Genomic DNA, 22,482 nt, shown 5'->3' with positions numbered 1-22,482 from the left:
ATAGAACTTTACATCATTGTCAGTAAATTTTCAGATTACTTTGGAAGATATGACATTTTCTAGAACTGTTTGACCTTGACCTTTGGATTCTATTATTAATTAGAAGACTGTATTGGGCCTTTTGGGCTTCCCTGGTGGCTCAGATGGTAAAGAATCTGCCTGCAATGAGAGGGACCTAGGTTTGATCCCTGAGTTAGGAAGAACCCCCCTGGAGGAGGGCATGGCAACCCACTCCAGTATTCTTGCCTGGAAAACCTCCATGGACAGAGGAGCCTGGTTGGCTACTGTTCAGGGTGTCACAAAGAGCCGGACATTATTGAGTAACTAAACACGTTGGGCCTTTTGCCTTTATTTGCTCCTGGATTATTACTAGTAATGTGTTCAGTCTCTCAGTTGTGTCCAACTCTTTGTGACCCCATGAACTATAGCCTGCTAGGCTTCTCAGTCTGTGGAGATTTCCAGGCAAGAATATTGGGAATGGGCTGCCATTTCCTACTCCATTTAGCAGTAATACATGGACCACATTTATCCAAAGTAGGAAAAAAGAAAGCTCATGCAATGTTAAACATATTAGTCTTGATTGATTGAGTTGCATTCTCTCTGACCCCTTTCATGTCTTCAGAAAACTGCTTCAATGTCTTTTTTTTTTTTTCTGAACTTCTCTTTCTTATTCTTCTCTATTCATCATGTGCTGTATGCTGATGACTGAAAAGAAGAAAAGAATCAGCGACTCTTAGTTTCCGAGATGACACAATCTGAGCCTTGGGTGGATGTCTGGGGAGTGACAGTCTCCCATTCCCCCCCACCTTACTCTGAAAGTGAAAATTGCTCAGTCGTGTCTGACTCTTTGCAACCCCATGGACTATACAGTCCTTGGAATTCTTCAGGCCAGAATACTGGAGTGGGTAGCCATTCCCTTCTCCAGCAGATCTTCCCAACCCAGAGATTGAACCCAGGTCTCCCGCATTGCAGGCAGATTCTTTACCAGCTGAGCCACAAGGGAAGCCCAAGAATACTGGAGTGGATAGCCTATCCCTTCTCCAGTGGATCTTCCTGACCCAGGAATCGAACCAGGGTCTCCTTCATTGCAGGTGGATTCTTTGCCAACTGAGCTATGAGGGAAGCCCCCTACCTGCTTTTTATTCTTCAGACTTGGGAATATTCTTTTCCCCAATTCTGCCTGTAACAACATTCTCACTCTGAAGTCCCTTTCAGATATTTTAGGTGCTGTCAATTGCCTTTGAGGCATTTATAAGTGCTTCTTAGCAACCATCTTTCCAAGGGTCACTTACTTTTATGTTATTTCTATTCTCTCTCCCTCCCCAGCCTCCCTCTCTCCTGCCTTCTTGGTTTTCCCACCCTCCCTCTAGGTCAGCAGGCCCCAGTCTGCTGTGTTGTCACCAAGTGTGTGAGAAGGTGGTAAATGCCACGGCCACTCTAAATCCACCTGGTTCCTTTCTCTCTCACCATCCAGTTAATTATGGAGCTGATTTGTAATCTCTCCTTCGTGTGTCTCTCTCTAACCTTTACTGTCCCTCCTCTGTTCCAGACTCTAGCATCGCTCATTTCATTTACTACTCTAGATTCCTAACTCGCCTTCCTGCCACTCACCTTGTCTTCCATTAATTTGCCTTCCACATATCTGCCAATGGATTCTCTAACACATTGTCAAAGAAAAATTGCGTGGAAAAGTTAAACAGCCAAGGAAGACGTTATTCAAGACTATTGCAATAGGGGTCAAGACAGTGGCAGTGGGGAAGAGAAAGCGAACTCTGCTGGAAGAAAAGACCGAGACTCTTCAAGAACTGTGGTGAACAAGTGGGAAAGTACTGGAGGACTTGAGTCGATTTGATTAGGCTGTCCATGTTTGCTAATTGTCGCTTATTAGCCACCTGTTGAGGCTGGGAACAGGAGTACTCTCTTTTATGAATGATTGCATTTCTTTTTCCTTGGTTTATTTTTAATGTGTCTGTTTCCAGTTTTTTATTCATCTTGTTTCTTTTATTTTTTGTTATTTTTTGACCATGTCACATGGCCTGTGGAATCTCAGTTCCCTAACCAGGGCTCGAACCTGGGCACCCTACAGTGGAAGCATCGAGTCCTAACCACTGGATTACCAAAGAAGTCTCCAACAATTACATTTCAAAGAGATGGGTCCCAGAGTCTTAGGGAATAACATCCAGGGTTGTAGAACCAGCAGACAACTGGGAAAAGATTTACCTCTCAAAAGGGCAGAGAAAAGAATTTAATAATTGCAAGCTTTCTAAAGTAAGTACTGGGGACTTTGCTGAAGGTCCAGTAGCTAAAACTCTGCACTCCTAATGTAGGGAACCCAGGTTTGATCTCTGGTCAGGAAACTAGATTTGGCATGTCACAGCTAAGACCCAGCACAGCCAAATAAATAAATAAAATATTTTTTTAAAAAAATAAAGTACAAATGGGAGATCAGGGCCATTCAGTCAGGAAGAAGCTTGTCCAAAGTTTAGTCAAGTTGAGGGCAGCATTAAGCCCCACCTTAGTCAGTGTCAATCTGAAACCATTTTGTGCTGCAAACCTTTGCTCACCTGTCAATCCTTTTGAGAATAAAGTGCCAGCTCCTTAACATAAACAACCAACCTCTGGCTGTGGCCTCAGCCCTTTTTACTCTGCACCTCCCTAACTTCCCCAATCCTGAGCATTTGCTGCTTTTCATGCCTTGGTTTCTTAGAGTCTAAGGATGATCTAAGATTTAGAGAAGTCCTTTTGTCTAGAAAAACTCTTATGTCTTCTGTCAAATGTCATTGTTTTCTTTACTTGGGAAGTAGCTCCTTAGGGGAGTAGGTCCTGCACTGTGGTTCCAAGTGCACTTGGTTCTTGGCTATCAGCATTCTTAGTACAGTTTGTATCATCAGTAGCGTGTCTTTATGTCACTCCCCTTTTCCCACTCTCCTGTAACACCTTGAGGGCAGGTACTGTGTCTTTCTTGGTATTGTATGCCCAACTCCTGGCACGGGAATCTGGCACAAAACTATCTCTGGCACGAGAAAATCCTTAAAACTTATTGGTTGACTAATTAAGTGTATGATTTGTAGACCTGAAAAATATTTTGGCACAATCTTTTATATATATGATACACATTTGGCAAATTAAATGAACATGAATACCATAAGTTGTTATTCAAGATTGTTACTGTCAGAGTATTTAAAAAGAAAAGTGACTTGCCTGTTCCTTGGATGGCTTCTTAGGTTGTATACCATCAGAATAAAGAGCAGAATTTGACCTGTAGTTTGAAACCCAGATTGGTAGAGAACCTGCTGATTTCTGGAAAGCACATCTTCAAAATATCATCATCGAATCAACTGCAATGAAAACGACATAGTGACTTTTATCTTATGGGTGACATTTTAAATTAACTGTGGAGTGGACTCGGTTCAGCTCAAGCCGTGAAGTTCAAACTGTAGGATCATTTTTCATCACAAGCACCAGGGGTTGTGAAACCTTTGACAGACCCAGGCACCGCACGGTGGGATAGAAGGGTCTCAGGGTGTTATGTTTCCTTTTGAATGCTAATATGCCCATTAATTTTCCCTCTTGGTTCCAGGTGAACAGTGGGCAGGTAACAATGATGGGTTGTTGTACGATAAACCTGTGGTATGCAGGGAGAAAATTGGATTGAACTACTGCCAACTCGTTCTGTCTAATTATCATCAGCCATCAAGTTAGAATTTTCGTGCCCTGATAACCCTGACACATTCAGAACTAATGAGGTAACATGGAAAGATTCCAGGTGTCCCCTGCTGTCCTCCCTTAGGGCTTTCCTTTCTCTGGTCCATGACCTCCCTCCTTGATGTTCCCCTCCAGCCCCTTATCATCTTGTTGATTTTTTGAATAGTGGTTACATTCTGGCTAAGAAAGCAAATAATGTTTGTTTTTCTGTATGTCAGTATTCTCTGGTAACAGCAAAGTATCTGTCTGAGGGAAACTCAGAATGGTTTCTTTTTTCCCTCTTTGCTCTTGACTTTTTAATTTTTTTAAATCAATAGACATTACCTTTTTTTCTTAATTTATTATCATTATTATTTTATTTTAATTGGAGGCTAATTACTTTACAATACTGTGGTGGTTTTTGCCATACATTGACATGAATCCGCCACGGGTGTACATGTGTTCCCCATCCTGAACCCCCCTCCCACCATCCCATCCCTCAGGGCCATCCCAGTGCACCAGACCTGAGCACCCTGAAACGTGTATTATCATATGTGAAATAGGTTCGATGCATGAAACAGACATTACTTTTTGGGTATTTTAGATTTACAGAAAAATGAAGTCAAAGTAGAGTTCCATATATTCCCTCAGCCTCCCCCTGCCGCCAGTACACGTGGTTTCTCCTGCTGGTCACATCTTGTGTGAGAGTGGTACCTTGTTAGAATTGATGCAAGCGCAGTAGTATATTCTTATTAACTAAAACCCATACTTTACAGTAGGGTTCATTCTTGTGTTCTGTAGTTTTCTGGGTTTTCACAGAGGTGTGATGTGTGTGCATCATGACTGTATCATACAGAAGAGCCTCACTGCCCTGTGCTTCACCCGTTCATCAGTCCCTCCCCGCAAAGTCCCGGGCGACCACTGATCTGTTTGCTATCTCTTTGAATTTGCCTTTTCCAGAATTGCGTATAGTTGGAATCATGCAGTACGTGGCCTTTTCAGACTGGCTTCTTTCCTAACAGTATACATTTACGTTTCCTCCATTATCTTTTATGGCTTGGAAACTCTTTTCTCTTTGTTCCTGAATAACGTTCTGTTGTGTGATAACCACTGTGTTTATCCTTCCACCTATCGAAGGATATCTCAGTTGCTTCAAAGTTTCAACTGTTATAAATAAAGATGCTATGAACATTCATGGGCAAATTTTTGTGGGGGCCTAATTTTCAACTCATTTTGATAAATACCAAGTAGTTCAATTGCTGGATCACACGGTAAGGGTTTGTATAAATTTGTAAGAAACTGCCAAGCTGTCTTCCAAAGAGGCTCACCGTTTTGCATTCCCACCAACAAGAGAGTTCCCGTTGCTCCAGGTTTTCACTGGCATTTGGGATTGTCCATTTTTCTCTATTTTATCTGTCATAGTAGATGTGTAATCATGTCACATTGTTGTTTTAATTTTCAATTCTCTAATAACATATGAATGGAAAGCCCAGTGTTAGCAGTAAAAATCTGCCTGCAATGCGGTAGCTTTGTAGATGCTGGTTCGATTTTCAGGTCAGGAAGATACCCTGGAGCAGGAAATGACAACCCACTCCAATATTTTTGCCTGGGAAAACCCATGGACAAAGGAGCCTGGTGGGCTACAGTCCATGGGATTGCAAAAGAGTCTGACATGACTGAGTGACTAGTCAACAACTGTAGCATACTGCCTTAAACACACTTTTCATATGCTTATTTGTCATCTGCGCATCCTGCTAGGTGAGATGTCAGTTCAGATCTTTTGTCCACCTTTTAATTGACTCTCTTATTGTTGAGTTTTAAGAGTTCTTTGCATATTTTGAATGCTGGTCTTTTATCAGGTATGTGTTTTGCCAATATTTTTTCCCCACTCTGTCTAGTCTTTTTGTTTTCTTAACAGTGCCTTTCACAGAGCAGAAGTTTTTATTTTGAGTCCAAGTCATCAACTTTTTCTACTATGGATCATGCTTTTGATGTTATTTCTATTATAAAATATAACTACCAAACCCAAGCTTACCTGGCTTCTCTCCTATCTTATTTTCTAGGGAAAAATTTCCTTTTCAGACTATTTGCCTCTTAAGACTGCATATTGTTGTTTTTGTGTTGCTCAGTTGTGTCTGACTCTTCGTGACCCCACGGACTGCTGCAGCGTGCCAGCTTCTCTGTCCTTCACTATCTCCCAGAGTTTGCTCAAACTCATGTCCACTGCATCTGTGATGCTATCTAACCATCTCATACTCTGCCACCCCCTTCTCCTCCTTCCCTCAATCTTTCCCAGCATCAGGGTCTTTTTAAAACTGCTTATAAATTGATAGAAAGATAGCAAAGATTTGACGAACTGTATTGATTATGTCAGTAAACCTAAAATTAATGCTTAAGGGATTGTCAGCCTTTTAAAAGTGTATCTCTGAAGAGTGTTAGCATAAACTACATTCATTTTAAGATTATCTGTGTATTTGATGGTTTTGCCCATAAAATTCAGAATGCGTTTCTGTTTTAACCCCGTTGTTACATTTGTTCTTTTCAGAAAGCAGCAACCTTTTTATTCAGCCTTAACAGAGCCTTTGCAATTCTATTATTTTTCTGCATATATTTAGAGCTTAAAATCCCATCTTTGTAAACCTTTGCAGTTTCTGAGATGTTTTTCCCTAAGGTCTCACACCTTCTTTTAATGATCCCATTGAAGAAGATATCTTTGTTTGTGATTTGAATAGGTAAATAGCTCCTTTAGCTGCAACTCTGAACAGGAATTGCACTATAATCGCTCATGTATCAGATAATTAAATCCTTTCTTTCTTTTTAAATGCTGAGCTTTCAGCCCTTTCTTTCCATCGCGATACCTTGTTGAACACATCACAGTATCTTGCAGGGAATGAATTAGCTGCTGTGCAGTTTCTCCCTTTTATAAATCTCAGTAACAGTTTCATGTGGATTTTGTGGCAAAGGTGGCTCTTTCTTGTTTTGGCTCCAAGGGTCTTTGCTTGTGTCATAAAGCAACCAGCTGTGATTCTTTGCAGGTTTGGTTGATTCTTTCATTTATATACTTTGGTTTAGGCTCTGGCCTTTAGAAGCTTTGGTGCAATATCATCTGCTGTAGAAGTCACTACATTTGATCTGCTGAAAGTGACTTTATGAATGGCTGGTACATGTTGATATGGAATTAGGAGAAATCCATGAATTTAATAAGGCTTATAGGAATGAATATAGAATTGATTTGCAGATACTGTGTTCTGCAGACACTGACATCTTTAATCCTCACCATGACCCAGGTACCATGATATCTGTCTTTGCATGGAGACTTCACATACTATATGGGAGAATAACCAAGGACAAGATAGGTTCATTGAGTACTCAAAATGATCAAAAACATCTGCCATTCTGATTTTTCTAAATAGTATTTACCAAGAATAAGCAAATATTAAAATGAATGTTTTAATGTAGTTTAAACCTATCCCAGCAAAAACTACCAGATTAATGATATCAAATGTTGACAACCCAAAACTAATATTAAGTAAATGCTCTATCAAAAATCTGAGGGAAATATTTTTAATATCTTATGCATCTGACATAATGAACTTTTTCCACTTCAAGTGAGAACGTGGTTTCACATTTAGTTTATGCTGTCAATTAGCTCATCAGCTCTGCATGGGAAATTCTAATACAGTCATTTTAATAGCAAAATAAATCACATGATTGTCCATAATGATTCTGATTAAAGTCAGATATACTCTTGCTGCCTCTACTGCCCCCATAATCCTGCTCACAATATTTTAGTAGCATGTAGTTCTTTATAAAGTAAGAAACAGTTTAATTCTGTGACTCTTACATTGCAGATATGGTTAGAACTTATCAACAGCTTGACTTATCACAAGTCTCAGAAGCTGGCCTATTGGGAAGGGAAGGGAATGGCATGTCTTTAAAAGTAAAAACGGTTCATCCAGAAGGATGGGATGGGGAGGGATGTGGGAGGGGGTTCAAGATGGGGAACACATGTATACCTGGGGCAGATTCATGTCAATGTATGGCAAAACCAATACAATAATGTAAAGTAATTAGCCACCAATTAAAATAAATAAATTTTTTTTAAAAAATATAAAAAAATAAAAGTAAAAAGGGGAAGGAAATGGCATATCTTTAAAAGTGACCCCACCCCTGCCAGGTGTGTTTATGAAGCATGAGTGTGTCTTGACTCATAGTTTCTGAGTCCCAGGGCCATACTCCTTTGTCCCAGGCTGAAATTGCTCACCTTGGCCTTGCTTCCGGAGTGTCACAGCCTTTCCCCGGTTCTTGTGTAGCTCTGGGTACAGGACTTGTCATTCTGCCCTCACTCCTTGGCCAGCCTGTCCCCAGTTTCTGGCTTCCCTGCTCTGAACTCGGTGTTGAAAGGAGAGACCCCATCACCTGTGAGGCCCAGGATTAATAAGAAGGAGGGATAATGCAGGAGACGGGCTCTCTGGTCAGAGAAGCCTGGGATGAAAGCCGGGTGCTCCCTGTGGTAGCTATGACCTTTCAGGGCATGTTACCTCATCTTCCTGAGACTAGGTTTCCTCCTTTTAGAAACTGGACTAGTGACGTCCACCTCTTAGGATGGTGGTAAAGATTAAGTAACACCATAGAACAAGTACATGGTTTGTGTTCGACACCTTGTCTTCTCTTCCTCTTCTCATCCGCCTCTGCCTCCTTCCCACCCTGCTCTTGCTTTTCTTCCTCTTCTCATTCTTGCTTCTCTTTCTTCGTGTCACATAATCATTACTGGCTTTTTCCTCTTTTGTTGTTCAGTCGCTCAGTCGCGTCTGACTCTTTGTGACCCCATGGACTGAAGCATGCCAGGCTACTCTGGCCTTCACTATCTCCCAGAGTTTGCTCAGACTCATGTCCATTGAGTCAGTGATGCCATCCAACCATCTCATCCTCTGTCACCCCCTTCTCCTCCTGCCCTCAGTCTTTCCCAACATCAAGATCTTTTCCAGTGAGTCAACTCTTCACATCAGGTGGCCAGAGTATTGAAACTTCAGTTTCAGCATTAGTCCTTCCAATAAATTTTCAGGGGTGATTTCCTTTTGGATTGACTGGTTTGAGCTCCTTGCAGTCCCAAGGGACTCTCAAGAGTCTTCTCCAGCACCACAATTCAAAAGCATCAATTCTTCAATGCTCAGCCTTCTTTATGGTCCAACTCTCACATCCGTACATGACGACTGGAAAGACCATAGCTTTGACTATATGGACCATTGTTGTAAAGTAATGTCTCTGCTTTTTAATATGTTATCTAGGTATAGGTTTAAATATACTATGGTTTAGAGTATGCTCCCAGAATATACATATGCACAAAGTCTGTTCTGGCACAGCTGGCTAGTCCAAAGGTGGAGGTGGGATTCACTAACAGAAGAAAACGAATGACTTCAGCCACCCTCCTCCTGCTATCATTGTTGCTTCTCCAAACCAGCATGCTGAGGTTCAGAACAGCTGTGTGAGGTGAGGATGACCGCTCCTCATTCACTCCAGCAGAAGAGTTTTACATATGGGGACCCATGAAGTTTGCAGTTTCGTCCACCTGAGTCCCATACATTGTGAATTCACCGATCTTAATGCAGTTTGCTCACGCTCCTGTGGTGGTACTAGAATAAAATAGCTACAGAGATCTTGGGGAGTGGGAGGGGCGTTCATTTCAGAATTGGTCCCCAAGGATCTTTTGTCTTTCTTCAGTCAAATAGCTTATTGTCTTGAGGAAACAATTGGGTTGTCTTTTGCATCATATTTCTGACTCTTTAAAAATGTTTTTCAAGTTTTCTTAAGGTGGCTCATATGTTAAAGAATCCACCTACAATGCAGGGGACCTGGCTTGGAAAGATCCCCTGGAGGAGGACATGACAGTCCACTCCAGTGTTCTTGTCTGGAGAATCCCATGGACAGAGGAGCCTGATAGGCTACAGTCCTTGGGGTCACATAAGAGTTGGACCGACTGAGTGACTAACATACGTACACACACACTCTGACTCTGAAAAATATTTTATAAGTTTTCTGAAAACTACAGGAATTTTCTATGTAATTGCCTCTAAGAATTTTGGTTTTCAATGTTTTGGGCAGTTCAGTTCCATATATAGATATCTGAGCCTACATCAGGTTTATTTCCTGACTCTGTTCATCAATTATGCTTAAATATATATTTTAGAAACTATACTTCATATATTTTCTTTTAGTGCATGTATGCTTTAGAAGTTTCTTATAGATAAAAGAGTATACTTGTGTACTGGTTGCTAGAAAATTTTGAATTTGTTAAAGATGAATGGTGTTAATTTATTCACTACTTGACATAAATTTGCATAATGACTTCAAGTAGTCCTAACTTCAACTGTAGAAGACAAAATTAATTAGCATGACCTGTTGGCATTTTATTTCAGACATTAAATCGAGAGCATGCGATGTGAAATATATAATGGATTTCTCAACCAATTAATTTAATCACCTTCTGTATTATGAGGCATTTAAACAAACAGAGATAGGGAAAGGAGGTTAATGGAGGCCATGGTGAAGCCTCCAAAGGAAGCCAGGGTAGTACTTGTGTTTTAGCTATAGAGAGGTAATTGGTGGTATAATTTTCTCAGGGCTGAGAATCACCAGTCAACTCGACAATATCTTTCCTATTTCTGTACCTGTATTTGTCACAGTTTTGTCATCGTCTTAGTCTGCTTGGGCTGCTGTAACAAAATACTAGCCTGGTGACTTAAACAATGGAGATCTATTTTCTCTCAGTCCGGGAGGCTGGAAAGTCTATGATCAAGGACTTGGTCGATTTGGCCGATTTGGTTTCTGGTAAGAGTGCTCCTCCTGGCTTGTAGACTGATGGGTTCATGCTGTATTCCCAAAGCAGGAGAGAGAGAGCATGCGAGTGCTCTGGGGCATCTCTTCTTCCAAGGGCACTAATCCCATCATGAAGGCCCCACGTTCATGACACCATCTAACTATAATTACCTCCCAAAGAAGGCACATTTCCAGTTACCATCAAATTGGGGGTAGGACCTCAGCATATGAATTTGGGGGGCACGATCATTCAGTTTATGACAATAATGTTAGCTCAGGTTTCAAACATGTTAAAACTCAGATGCTTCGTAAAGGATTAACCCTTTAGTTAATTATTATTATTTTATACTAAAGTGCCAAGAAGGCTCTGAAAGTATATTTTGGTAGAAGGAGAGTCAGAGAAGTCATTAAGAAAGGTAGGATATAGAGTAAGGGAAATTAATTTGTCCTCAGTCAATCAAGGAATACTACTACTGCTAGAAAGTAGGAAGCACATTGGATCCAGCTAGGTAGGGGCAAAGACCAAAGAAGTTTTGTTTGTTGGAGTTTTGCACTACTTGTGGGATGATTAACACATGGATGGTTTTGACATATATTACATCTGGTACTAAGGACATTCAACTTTTTGGTTTCAGAGAACAAAACCATAATGCTCATTAGCCACATATGTCTATTTAAACTTTAATTGCATAAGATAAAAATTCAGTTTCTCAGTCATGCAAGCCACATTTCAAGGACTTAGTTTGACATTTGGCTGGTGGCTCCTATATTGGACATACAGAAAGGTCTGTTGGACATTGCTTCTCTAGAGACTTCTGAGGCCCAGATAATTCAGAGAGGTAATCCTGCTGCTTATTATATAAACACACCCACAAACAAATACACATGCCATGATGAGCCATGAAGTTATGACTGTGCAATGTGCCTGGTGTCCATTACTAGAGATGGATTGCAACAGTAGGTTTCATTTGGGGGCTATTGATGACTTCTCTACTTTTTCCTATTTGATACTGATATAAATTTTTTTTTAATTCACAGAAAACATTGCAGAGAATATACAGTGAACTTTGGCACCACTATCAGTAAAATCAATTGCCACAGATACATTGTATTTCTTATTTTCAATTCTGAAATACTGTACACAGAAATATACATAAACCCACATACACATACTTGTTCATAAATGTTCATATATATATATACCTATATATATACATGTATATACACTATACCCATATACATATATATACACACACATATGTATGTGTATATACTGCATAAACTTAAAGATCAGTAGTAAATGGGCATTCATGTACCTCCCACCCAGATTAAGAAGCAGAACAAATACCTCCCCATCCCTCTTCTACCAAGATAATCCCAGTATGCTGACTTCTATATTTGCCATTTCCTTCATACATATGTATTTACCATCAATATATGTATCCCTCATTCAGATACAGCAGTTTTGAAAAATCAAGTAGCAGCCTTAAACCTCCCTGTGCAAGGAAGTGATGTTGCTTTCACTTTGAGATGAAGGCAGTCAAGGAAAGAATCTCAGGAATAGTGTCTGGCTTCAGCTACCCTGGTGGCTCAGATGGTGATAGTTCCAGAGACCTGGGTTCAATATCTGGGAGGATGCCCTGGAGAAGGGAATGGCTACCCACTCCAGTATTCTTGCCTGGAGAATTTCATGGACAGAAGAGCCATAATCCATGGGATCACAAAGAGTTGGACCCAGCTGAGCGACTAACACTTTTCAGCTTCCCCAAGAGTACCTGTGTGTCCATTCTATGAGGTTTAATGGGCAAGGTCATGATTGCATTCTGGGAAGCATTTGACAAGGTGTTAGGGTGGGTTCTAGCTATCAAGTGGAACTGTTGTTATAAGGGATGAACTTCTTTGAATTTTTCTCCTTCACCAAGACCTAACTGTTGCTCTCAAGAACAGGTTAAGGCAGAGCAAATCTTGGGGTGATTGTTAGAAAACTGGTTCAGACTCACTTAGACATTCTGTCCTCAGGTTGAAAAATAACTCTCCTGCGATGGAGAGACTTGGTGATGACGGCTCTCTACATCTTGGCCTGTTGAGTCACTGTGCTCCAATGTATCTGTCACCCTAGAATCCTCTAGCCCCATCCCCTTGGACGGGTTTTTTTTTCTTTGTTAGATTTCCCATTATATCCCATGCATTCCTCATTCTTGTTCCAAATTCAACTTTTGTTGGTGCAGGTTCTGCAGTGACTTTTTAGTGGAGGGTATGTCCTTTATTCGGTCCTTGAACTTGTTTGGTAGTTTGAATTATGTGTAAAAGTCGTAGAATTCTGAACCCATTGCTTCCTTGCTTCTGTGACCGTACAGTTGCCTTTGAGAAGTTTAAAACTGTCTAATCCCCATTTTCTTTGCCGTCTAGTTTTTCCTGTTTGGAAATTTGTAGACACCGAAGGAAATGGCAACCCACTCCAATATTCTTGCCTGGAGAATCCCATGGATGGAGGAGCCTGGTGGGCTACAGTCCATGGGGTCGCAAAGAGTCGGACACGACTGAGCGACTTCACTTCACTTCACTGTACTTCACTTCACTTCTCTTTGTTCCCAATATTCTTAAATTTCAAAGTAAAATGTCTCCCTCTTGTCCTTTAGTTATTGTGCTTGTTGGGCAGTTCAAGTTGGAAACTGGTGTTCTTCAGTTCTAAGAAATAGTCTTGATTTTTTGTTTGTTCCTGATAATTACTTCTATTTCTGATTTTTGGAAACTCCTATCATTGGAAAGTTGGGTCACTGGGCCAGTCTTATTTTCCTTACCTTTCTTATGCCTCTTTTTATTTCTGCTCTTCTTTTGTAAAGATTTCTTCAGCTTCATCTTCTAACCCTTCTATTAAACTCTATTCTATCAAATTTCAAGGACCTGTTTGTTCTCTGAATAATGATCCATTTTCTTCTTCATATTCTTCATCTTTTAATATAATCATATTTATATCTCATGGAGGGAATATTCTCTCTTAACTCTCTGAGGATTCCCCAGAGAACACTCTTCAGATCTCTTTCTAAGAATGTATGGTCTGGCTGCCAGCTTTCTGGAAAGTCTAGTGAGAGGAACAAGTTGGGTATCACTGCATTCTGTAGATGATTAATTAATCCCCATTTTATATAAAGTAACTGCACCTAACCAAGAGTAGGTGGTGGAATCTAGTGATTTAATATCCAGTGATTCTTATTTTAACTGCAAATGGTGCTTCCGGGTAGCGCATCTTCTGACGGTTTTGCAGTGTAAATTGTGTTGGTTCTTATCCACCCCCACGTATCGTTTAGAATTAGACTGTCTAGGAGCTTTGAGTCAGTTATGAGTTTTCCATGTGCTTTATCCATTGCCATTTTCTCCTCACTCTCTCTTTTTGTTGGTTTATATCTTTTTTAAAATGCATGTGCTGTAATTTAGTAGCATTTCTGGCACAAGAGAAGTAAGTATGTGTTAAATCTGCCTTCTTAATCTAGAAACCAGCTTGTTCTTTATTGCTTAGTTAGAACTTGTAAATTCCACTTGAGCCCTGCAATAAAAGTTCCATTATGTAGGTTGAGTATTGGCTGATGCTTATTGCAGTCAAATAAAATCTCTAACACTAAAATAAGATGAATCATCAAGATCAGGAATAGTAATGCTAATGCTTGGGTGAGAAGTATTCTCACTCCTCCCAATTAAGATGAAGGAAGCTTCACTGAGATTTGGCAATTGGTTGTCAGCAGTGTAAAAGGAAGGTGGTAATTTTACACAAGTTTCTGGTTTCTCTTTACCATTTAAAGCCTCAAACAGAAGTGTCAGATTACAGTATTTCTGTACTACAGTTATCTTTTCCATCAAAGAGTAAAAGTTAGTTTTAAATAAGCGGAATGCAACTTACAGAACTACTACCAGCTAACCCTTGTGGCACGATACATTGAAAAATAGATTTTTGGTTGTATCCAATTTTCTAGCTCAAGAGGCTCAAAAGTTAGTAAAGGGAGTGAGGAAGAACTAACGTTGATGCTCTGAATATTCATTTTTAAATATAGTATTGCATTTAATCTTCCCAAAATCCTAGAAGATACCTATTCTAAATCCTATAGCCTTCAATCCAAGGATCAAGTTCAGCTCAGTTCAATTGCTCAGTCATGTCCAACTATTTGTGACCCCATGGACAGCAGCACGCCGGCCTTCCCCATCCATCATTAACTCCTGGAGATTACTCAAACTCATGTCAATCGAGTCAGTGAGGCCTTCCAACCATCTCATCCTCTGTCGTCCCCTTCTCCTCCTGCCTTCAGTCTTTCCCAGCATCAGGGTCTTTCAAATGAGTCAGTTGTTCACATCAGGTGGCCAAAGTATTGGAGTTTCAGCTTCAGCATCAGTCCTTCCAATGAACCCCCAGGACTGATCTCCTTTAGGATGGACTGGTTGGATCTCCTTGCAGTCCAAGGGACTCTCAAAAGTCTTCTCCAACACCACAGTTCAAAAGCATCAATTCTTCAGCACTCAGCTTTCTTTATGGTTCAACTTTCACATCCATACATGACTACTGGAAAAATCATAGTTTTGACTAGACAGACCTTTGTTGGCAAAGTAATGTCTCTGCTTTTTAATATGCTGTCTAAGATCAAAGGATCAAAGGAATTAAGTTTCAAGACCAAACAGCTAACATGAGTCATTTGTAAGACCAGAGCACTGGGCTATGAATCCGAGAGAGAATGACCATAAATTCTTTCTAGTGCATAGTAGTACTTTCATAGGATAAATCTGACAGCAAATGCCAGTAATTATACTGTGAAATTTTGATATAGGATGCCTTTTTCCTTTTTTAAATCCCAATTGAATAGCTAATATCAATCAAATACAATTTCTCTTAATTAGCTTCTTGAAGAATCAGCAAAGTTGCTGATTTTATACTCTTAGTAGAAATGAATGACACATCTTTGAAAACTTTTTCCTAGACATTCATTATTTTGGGTCTAGAATATCCAATCTCTAAGTGTAGTTTAGAATATCTTCTCCCAAGTATATTGAATTTACGACCAGACTAACTCCAAGAATTAGTAGTAAGAAGGAGATCCGAGGTGTTGACCAAATTCCTGCATTCCATATAACATGCCTCCTCATTTAAGTAAATAGGTAAATATTAATGGAATTTTATGTCTCTGCATTTGCACATTTGAAATTAAGAGAAAATCTCATTAAACAAGATTCAGATATGGACTCTCATGATAAGTATAGTTGTATTGTTTCCACAATCTGTAATTTACTTTCTAGGCCAAAATTCTAGGTTTTCCTCCTCATTTGTCAAAGATTAGAAATCCTTATTTACTTAACTAGATCACCTTATTTGAACCTATTGAGTAGTCTAGTTGAGGATAATTACTTCAGTCACTACTTTTAGGAATGTCTTTATTGAATTTCCCTTTCATTCCTTTCAGTGATGCATGATTGCCATACTAAAGACATTTTTTGGCTAATTCTAGCTATATACAAAAAAAAAAGGAGAGAGGAAAAAGTATTTCCCCAGATTATCATTCCCCCAAACATGTGACACTTGCGTGGTTCCTCACCTACTTGCTTACTGGTCTCTTGCTTAGCTTCTGGAAGAATAGACAAAGGCAAGCTCCAACTAATGCACACTGTCTACTCTCACTCCCGAATTTCTTTTTTGTCTATCCTGTATAGACTTAGCTCTTAAAGACACGCTTTCTCTTTCACACTTGAACAGGCTCTAAGCTTGTCTTCCTCCTCCCTCCACCCCCTGCCTTTTTTGGAAAAAAAAAACAAAGTTTTATTAAATATCTACCAGATATTGGGGTTGTAAAGGAAATAAGTCTTATTCCTGTGGTGAGAGAGTCCGTACTAATTCAAAGGCTTTACATAGCTCTACAGGGTGATGGATGTCTTCCAGTTTACACGTATAGCACTTTGGAAACCTAGAGGTATGAGACAGTGGTATTGATCTTCCTAAGGAGCCAATCTAGGGGTAATGTTGAGAAACAAATTCTATTTCTTTTTCTCTAGACCACTCTTGCTTCTGTAAAAGACCAGCGGGGCTCCATATCCTTCAGAGAGCCTAAAATCTACCCTCCAGGCAAGAATTAGTCCCTCTTGCCTAGTTTTCAAGTGACTTAAGTTCATACATTTACCATAGCCTGTGTTCCATATCTTACTTTTCATATGTGTCTTCTCTACAACTTTGTGAGTTCAAGATTTTCCCATGAGTTTAAATGTATTTTATTGTCTGTGTGGTTCATTTTTAAGGTCCTAGCACTTTGCATTTTCAGACCTACTTATCAATGATGAGGCTTTAAGATTTTTAAAAATCTTTAATGGACACCATTGTCCTGTCATCTCCTTGTTAATCTCTAGTTGCTTGATTCAAGATTTTGAAATGTTTTTTAAATCATGGGTTTAATAATATAACTATACTTATAAAATCAGAAGTGTACACATACATTGTTTTGAAGTTTTGGGAAGGAGACTCCTTTCATTATTTCAGACAGTCTTATGGCTATATCTAAAGTAGGAGTTTCTATCTACTAAAGTCACCCTGTGACATTTACTACCACCTAGAAAAGATATTTACAGCCCCTAACAGCGTCTCCTCATTGATTTCTGAAGCCCTGCTGCTACCATATGTACACTGACCATCTTTAAAATCAATTGGATTTTATAGCTGTGAACCTTCTAGAAGCATTTTTTTAAAAAGTATTTCTTGCCTGTTTAGTTCTGGTATTGGTAGCTACTGGTAGCAATAGTGCCTTGAGTAGCTTGAGTCTCTTATTAGGGAACTAATAAGTGATAGAAAGATTAAGCCCCATGCGTTTAAGAGGGAAAGGGGTAAATGTCAAGAATCATGATTTTTTAATTCCTCTCTGGTACGTTGGCTATTGCAAACGCAGGCATAAATTAGCAGTTGGCTGTGAACAGCCTCTGGCCCTGTCAGTCTACAGTTTCCAAGACATTATATTTCGTGCCCGGGCCACTGAGACAAAATGCATGAAGGCTGGCCAGGTGCAAGGGGCGATATGGATCATACGAGGGAAAAATAGGAAAACTGCGTGAGTAAAGAGACTGAGCTCATAGGAGAGGCGCCGGGAGAGAGTGAAATATCCAAAAAAGCAGTCCTGTTTATGAGAGGTCTCTTTCAACCGTAAAAAATGCCTATATGCCAAAATAGAAAAACCAAATATGTTATTTTGGACTTTTCTCTTTCCTTCGCCCTCAGCCATCCCACTGGGCATTCTAGTTGTGCGTGGAGACTGTGATTTGGAGACTTGCCGTATGTACATAGATCGCCTGCAGGAGGTGAGTTTCTTTAGCCAATTATTTATGCTGCTCAGTTTTCCATTTTTGTCAGTGATTACGAGCCATCTTTATTTACTTCTAAAATGAGGCATTTGGGGAGAAATGGGAAAATGGTGGCCTTATCTTTCTCATCTTTTAAGCATACACTGCATCTTCTCCCTGCCCACCCCCACTGCTGTTTCTCCTCCTCAGGTGGTTGGAATGGGAAAGGGCTGATGGGGTGAACAGCAGCATGATGTTGCTCCAGTGTGACCCTTAACTATTGCTTGGAAGTCCTTGTCTTACCAGACCGCTCACCTGCATTTTTTGAACTCTACAGAATTTCAAGGGGCATGATAAATAATAAAGGGAAACGGAGATTTGTGGTTACTTAATGCTTTGTGTCTAGTACAAACTTCAGTCAGAGACAACTAGGTTTATTTTTTTAATGTAACTTCTACAGGAAAGAAAAACCTCTGTCTCAAAAGAATTTGTGTCAGAACACAAAGGAATAATCTATTATTTTTTTCTCAATCCGGTCTTAGCACTGAGAAAGAGAAAGGGTAGTCTCATATGTGACATTCCCTTGAACTGCACCTGCAAAGTCCAGAGACCCAGATTCATCACTACAGTGGTCGTGGGTTGTTTTTGCAGAACTTCAAGGGAGAGTATTCGGTATCTTATCCTGAAAATGGCAAAACACACACTACACACAAACACACACACACACACAAGTGGCCACTTCTTCATCTTTGTTTCTTGGTAAAAGATGCACATTAGAATAACTTCTGGGGATGTGGTCCAGACATTTTTATTTTTAAAGCTGTTGGGTGATTTTGATAAATACCCCAAGATGAGCAACTCTCTTCCAGACAACACATTATACATAAGTAAATATCACAAATAAAGAAGATGTATAGTGTTTAAAATCCCTTCAAATTTTGCAGCTCCTTAGCTTTGAACATTAGATTCTGGTTTTTTTTGGTGGATATAAACTCAGATAGGAGACATAAAGTAATGTAATAATTACTGATTTTTCTCATCAGCATTGTTATGGATAGAGATGGAATTGGGAATGCAGAATATTTTGAAATAGATGCCGAACTATAACTGTTAATAAGGGTGAGAGAATAAAAGTCAACAAGGTTTATATTTGTGGCTTAATTTGGCTACTTTTACCAAAGATAACTGGAGCGTGTTAAAGTTTATAAACTTCTTAGCATGTGTCTCAAGTCCAAATCAATCCTAGAACATATAGTAGGTTGTTCTATTTTTTTTCCAAAATGATGTTCTTTTATTGTAGATCCTCCCTCAAAAAAAAAAAAAACCTGCAATAAAAAAGCCATAATTGACAACAAACCTATTTTTTTAAAATATAAAACTCTTGGGTAACTTAAGATCCCACAGTAGCAAAGTATATGACTGGTGAATTGACTTTGTTGAAAATTAACAGTTAGGCTCATTGCACCAATATTCAATTAAAAGTAGGATTTTTTTTTTTTTTTTAAGTAAAGAGCAAGCACAGATAAAGAGGAAGATGTTTAAACTTGGGTTTAGGCAGTAAGTTGATAAAGCCCATGGGAAGCAGGTGTGAGGACAAAGGTACTCAGGATTGCTGACATCTGTAAATAGAATCACTATGCTCATTAAAAAGGAAGCCTGCAGGACATGACAGTGGCAATGTCTTAGTTATAAAACTTTATACAGGGAGCCTGGCTCTCAGTGCCTTCCAGTAAAACCTCATTAATTTCAGTCCTGTTAATTTGCACTTCGTGATCAGGCAGAGATGGTCAGCGATTTTCTTTTGAGTCTATGGAATCTTGTTTGCCAAGCAACTTACTGGTATAAACACAATTATCATGACAGTATGTTTTTAGTCTTAGATAAATAAATTCTTCCTAAGAGCCTAAAGGGACCTAAGCAGCTTATTTCACAAACCAAAAATCCAGGTGCAAGTTAAATATGACCGCCATTAATTACAACAAAATCGCCTGTCTTTTACTTTTGGTCTTCTCTATACTTGAAATTATACCACTCACCTCTAAACACTGTTTAGGATTTCTGAGTTTCAGTAGCTAAATGGCCTTTCTTCTCTCAGTCCAGCTTAGTGTGCTTTGATTATTTTGGGCATTATCTTCATTGTTTAACCTTGAGGGATTGGGGAGAGTAAGATGCTTTCCAGATGGGATTAATAATATAAAATTGGGCATTTAGTTGATGGATTTCTGGAAGCAGCTTGTTCAAAATAATCTTAAGATATGTGGGTATGTTTTTTTTTTTTTTTTCCATTTTCTCATTAGGACCTGCAGTCAGTTTCTTCTGGCTCCCAGAGAGTTCATTACCAGGTAACATATAATTGACTCTCCTTGTTTCTTACCTTCTGGCCAAAAGAAGTCCATTTTTCAATTAATCTCTCATTTGAATTAGATTCCACATCTTCCCTGAAGGATAGAATTTACTCCTAGAGCCAAGTTGATGCTGGCATTTTGATTCTTGTATATTTTCCTGCAAAATGGACAATTCTAGTCTAGCACAAATTTGGGCTGTGGCTGTCCTCTGAGATCTTTTAGAGAAGATTATAAAACGAAGTGCTTTTAGTGACAAATACTAGAAAAGGCAACTCAAACTAGTTTGACAGGGAGTCTTTTGCTTTATACATCAGCACAGAGTTCAGATATAGGGTAAATTTTTTGTACCATTTGACCATGGTTCAAACTCCATTTTTCTGTTGGTTTTTCTGCTCTGTTCTCTTTTCTGTGAAATTTCAGCCCTGGACAAGATGTTTTCCTGGTCCAAGATGGCTGCCAGGAGCAAGCAGGAGTTGGGTTTCTAGTTTACAAACGAGAGAGTAAACTCTGTGCTTCCGCAACCATCAAACCAGCTTTCTAAAATGCAAGCTGATTGTCCCATCCTGGTTTCATAGACAGAATCCAATAAACCCAGCCTGCCTCTCTCTAGTAACCCACCTCCAGTCCATGGGGGAACACTCAGCTACCTTTGCCTCAACATTCTCTGGGAGCACAGTTTCTCCCTCACTTTCCCATCTCTGCTGTGCAGCACAGGCCTCTGCAAGCCATCCTCTTCCCATTAGGTTTCCCAGGCATGATTTAGATACCAGTGCACAGCATCACACCAGATTGTAAGGGGTGCATGTAAAGTAGCTCTCAGTTGTCCCATAAAAGCCCTTATCTCTGAGAAGCCCAGTACCCTTGCCAGCTGGGAGGGGTGTGTGGAAGTCACAGCACACCAGTGACACCCTCGAAATAAATCTTCTCCTAGACTTTATATACTTCCATGTGGGAGAAGGACTTAAAATGTCTAAATCGTAATTCCTGGTAGCATCTCATTCTGGGTTTTGGTGTCTAGTTGGTGATGGACAGGGAGGCCTGGCGTGATGTGATTCATCGGGTCGCAAAGAGTCAGACACGACTGAGCGACTGAACTGAACCGAACTGATACTACCCCTGAAACTGCTGGTTAAGCATCATTTTGCAAAAACAATTTAAAGGCCCCTGTGCCTTGTAGCCTCCAGGTAACTTTCTTCCGCTGTAGGTCAATAGCTACGCCCTCAGTCAAAGCAGCCTAATTATCCCGAGGCTGGATGACAGAAGTGGCCCTGGTGTTCTTATTTCTTTGTATGTTTATTTATCAGAGAAAGTACCCCACTATCCCAGAATCCTGCCCTTCATCTGGCTTCAATAGAAAGGACAAAAATTCGCTTAGATGTGTTTACTATGAGAAAATAAATTCTATTTCTGGGACTGTTTTTTATTTTTTTTTACACCAACCCTTAGAAGGCAAATTTCACTGTATTTTTTAGATAGAGCACAACCTTTCTTGTATCCGTTATTTGCATATTTACCTAGAGTCACTGTCTAGATATCATTTTATTTTTTAAGTGTTTTTAAAGACTAGACTAGAGCTGATTTATACCCTTTAAGGATTGGCACTGCTAGCCATAGATTTCAAGTCTTTTTTTAGAATTTTTAATTGTTACACATGGTATTTTAAACCTTTGCAGGTTTATCAAAGTATCTCAGACATTTCCTCTAATTAGTTTATGATGCATTTATTATCCTGACTTATTCAATGTAGTCATTTTGGCATGAGAGTTTTGATATATGGATATTTTGTACCATGTTTTCTTTTATTTTTTTGTACCATGTTTTCTTTATGCCATGTTTGTACAAGTCTGCAGATAGCAGGGGATGGTTGAGACTCTAGAATATGATCAGGACATTTATTTCATTGATTATTTGTTCATAACAACCTGCAGAAGGATTAATGGTACTTATCTGTATCAAAATCTTCGTTTTTGTTTTGTTGTTTGTTTGCAGTCAGGTCAAACTGCTGCATTATAAATGTCACTTCCAAAAGTTTGTGCACTGACTAGACAGGATGACCAATTCAGCGATCAAAGATGAATGTTAGGGTGTTACTTTGCACCACATACTTCCTTGAAGAGTTATAAAAAGCAGGAGCCATATGGGTATTAAGAGAAGGCTGGAATAAGGCTGTCTAGGGACGGCTGCTGCTGCTGCTGCTAAGTCACTTCAGTTGTGGCCGACTCTGTGTGACCCCATAGACGGAAGCCCACCAGGCTCCCCCGTCCCTGGGATTCTCCAGGCAAGAACACTGGAGTGGGTTGCCATTTCCTTCTCCAATGTGTGAAAGTGAAAAGTGAAAGTG

The 22,482-nt window shown here is 39.6% G+C and overlaps 1 protein-coding gene across 5 annotated transcripts in view; it reads left to right on the top strand.

Moving 5' to 3' along the window:
• The window catches only part of DGKI (diacylglycerol kinase iota), a 508,012-nt gene that overhangs the window by 387,946 nt on the left and 97,584 nt on the right, over nt 1-22,482 (top strand). For all 5 annotated transcript variants that reach the window (XM_088832644.1, XM_088832652.1, XM_055421328.2 and 2 more), the window contains 2 exons: nt 17,735-17,814; nt 20,094-20,138. In XM_088832644.1, coding sequence (XP_088688770.1) covers nt 17,735-17,814; nt 20,094-20,138 — 125 coding nt within the window. The remainder of the gene's footprint in view (nt 1-17,734; nt 17,815-20,093; nt 20,139-22,482) is intronic.

This window comes from Moschus berezovskii, chromosome 3 (assembly GCF_049115385.1).
Source record: "Moschus berezovskii isolate FMDL1 chromosome 3, NW_MosBer_1.0, whole genome shotgun sequence".
NCBI classification, from domain to species: domain Eukaryota; kingdom Metazoa; phylum Chordata; class Mammalia; order Artiodactyla; family Moschidae; genus Moschus; species Moschus berezovskii.
This window is presented reverse-complemented; position numbering and strand designations above follow the sequence as displayed.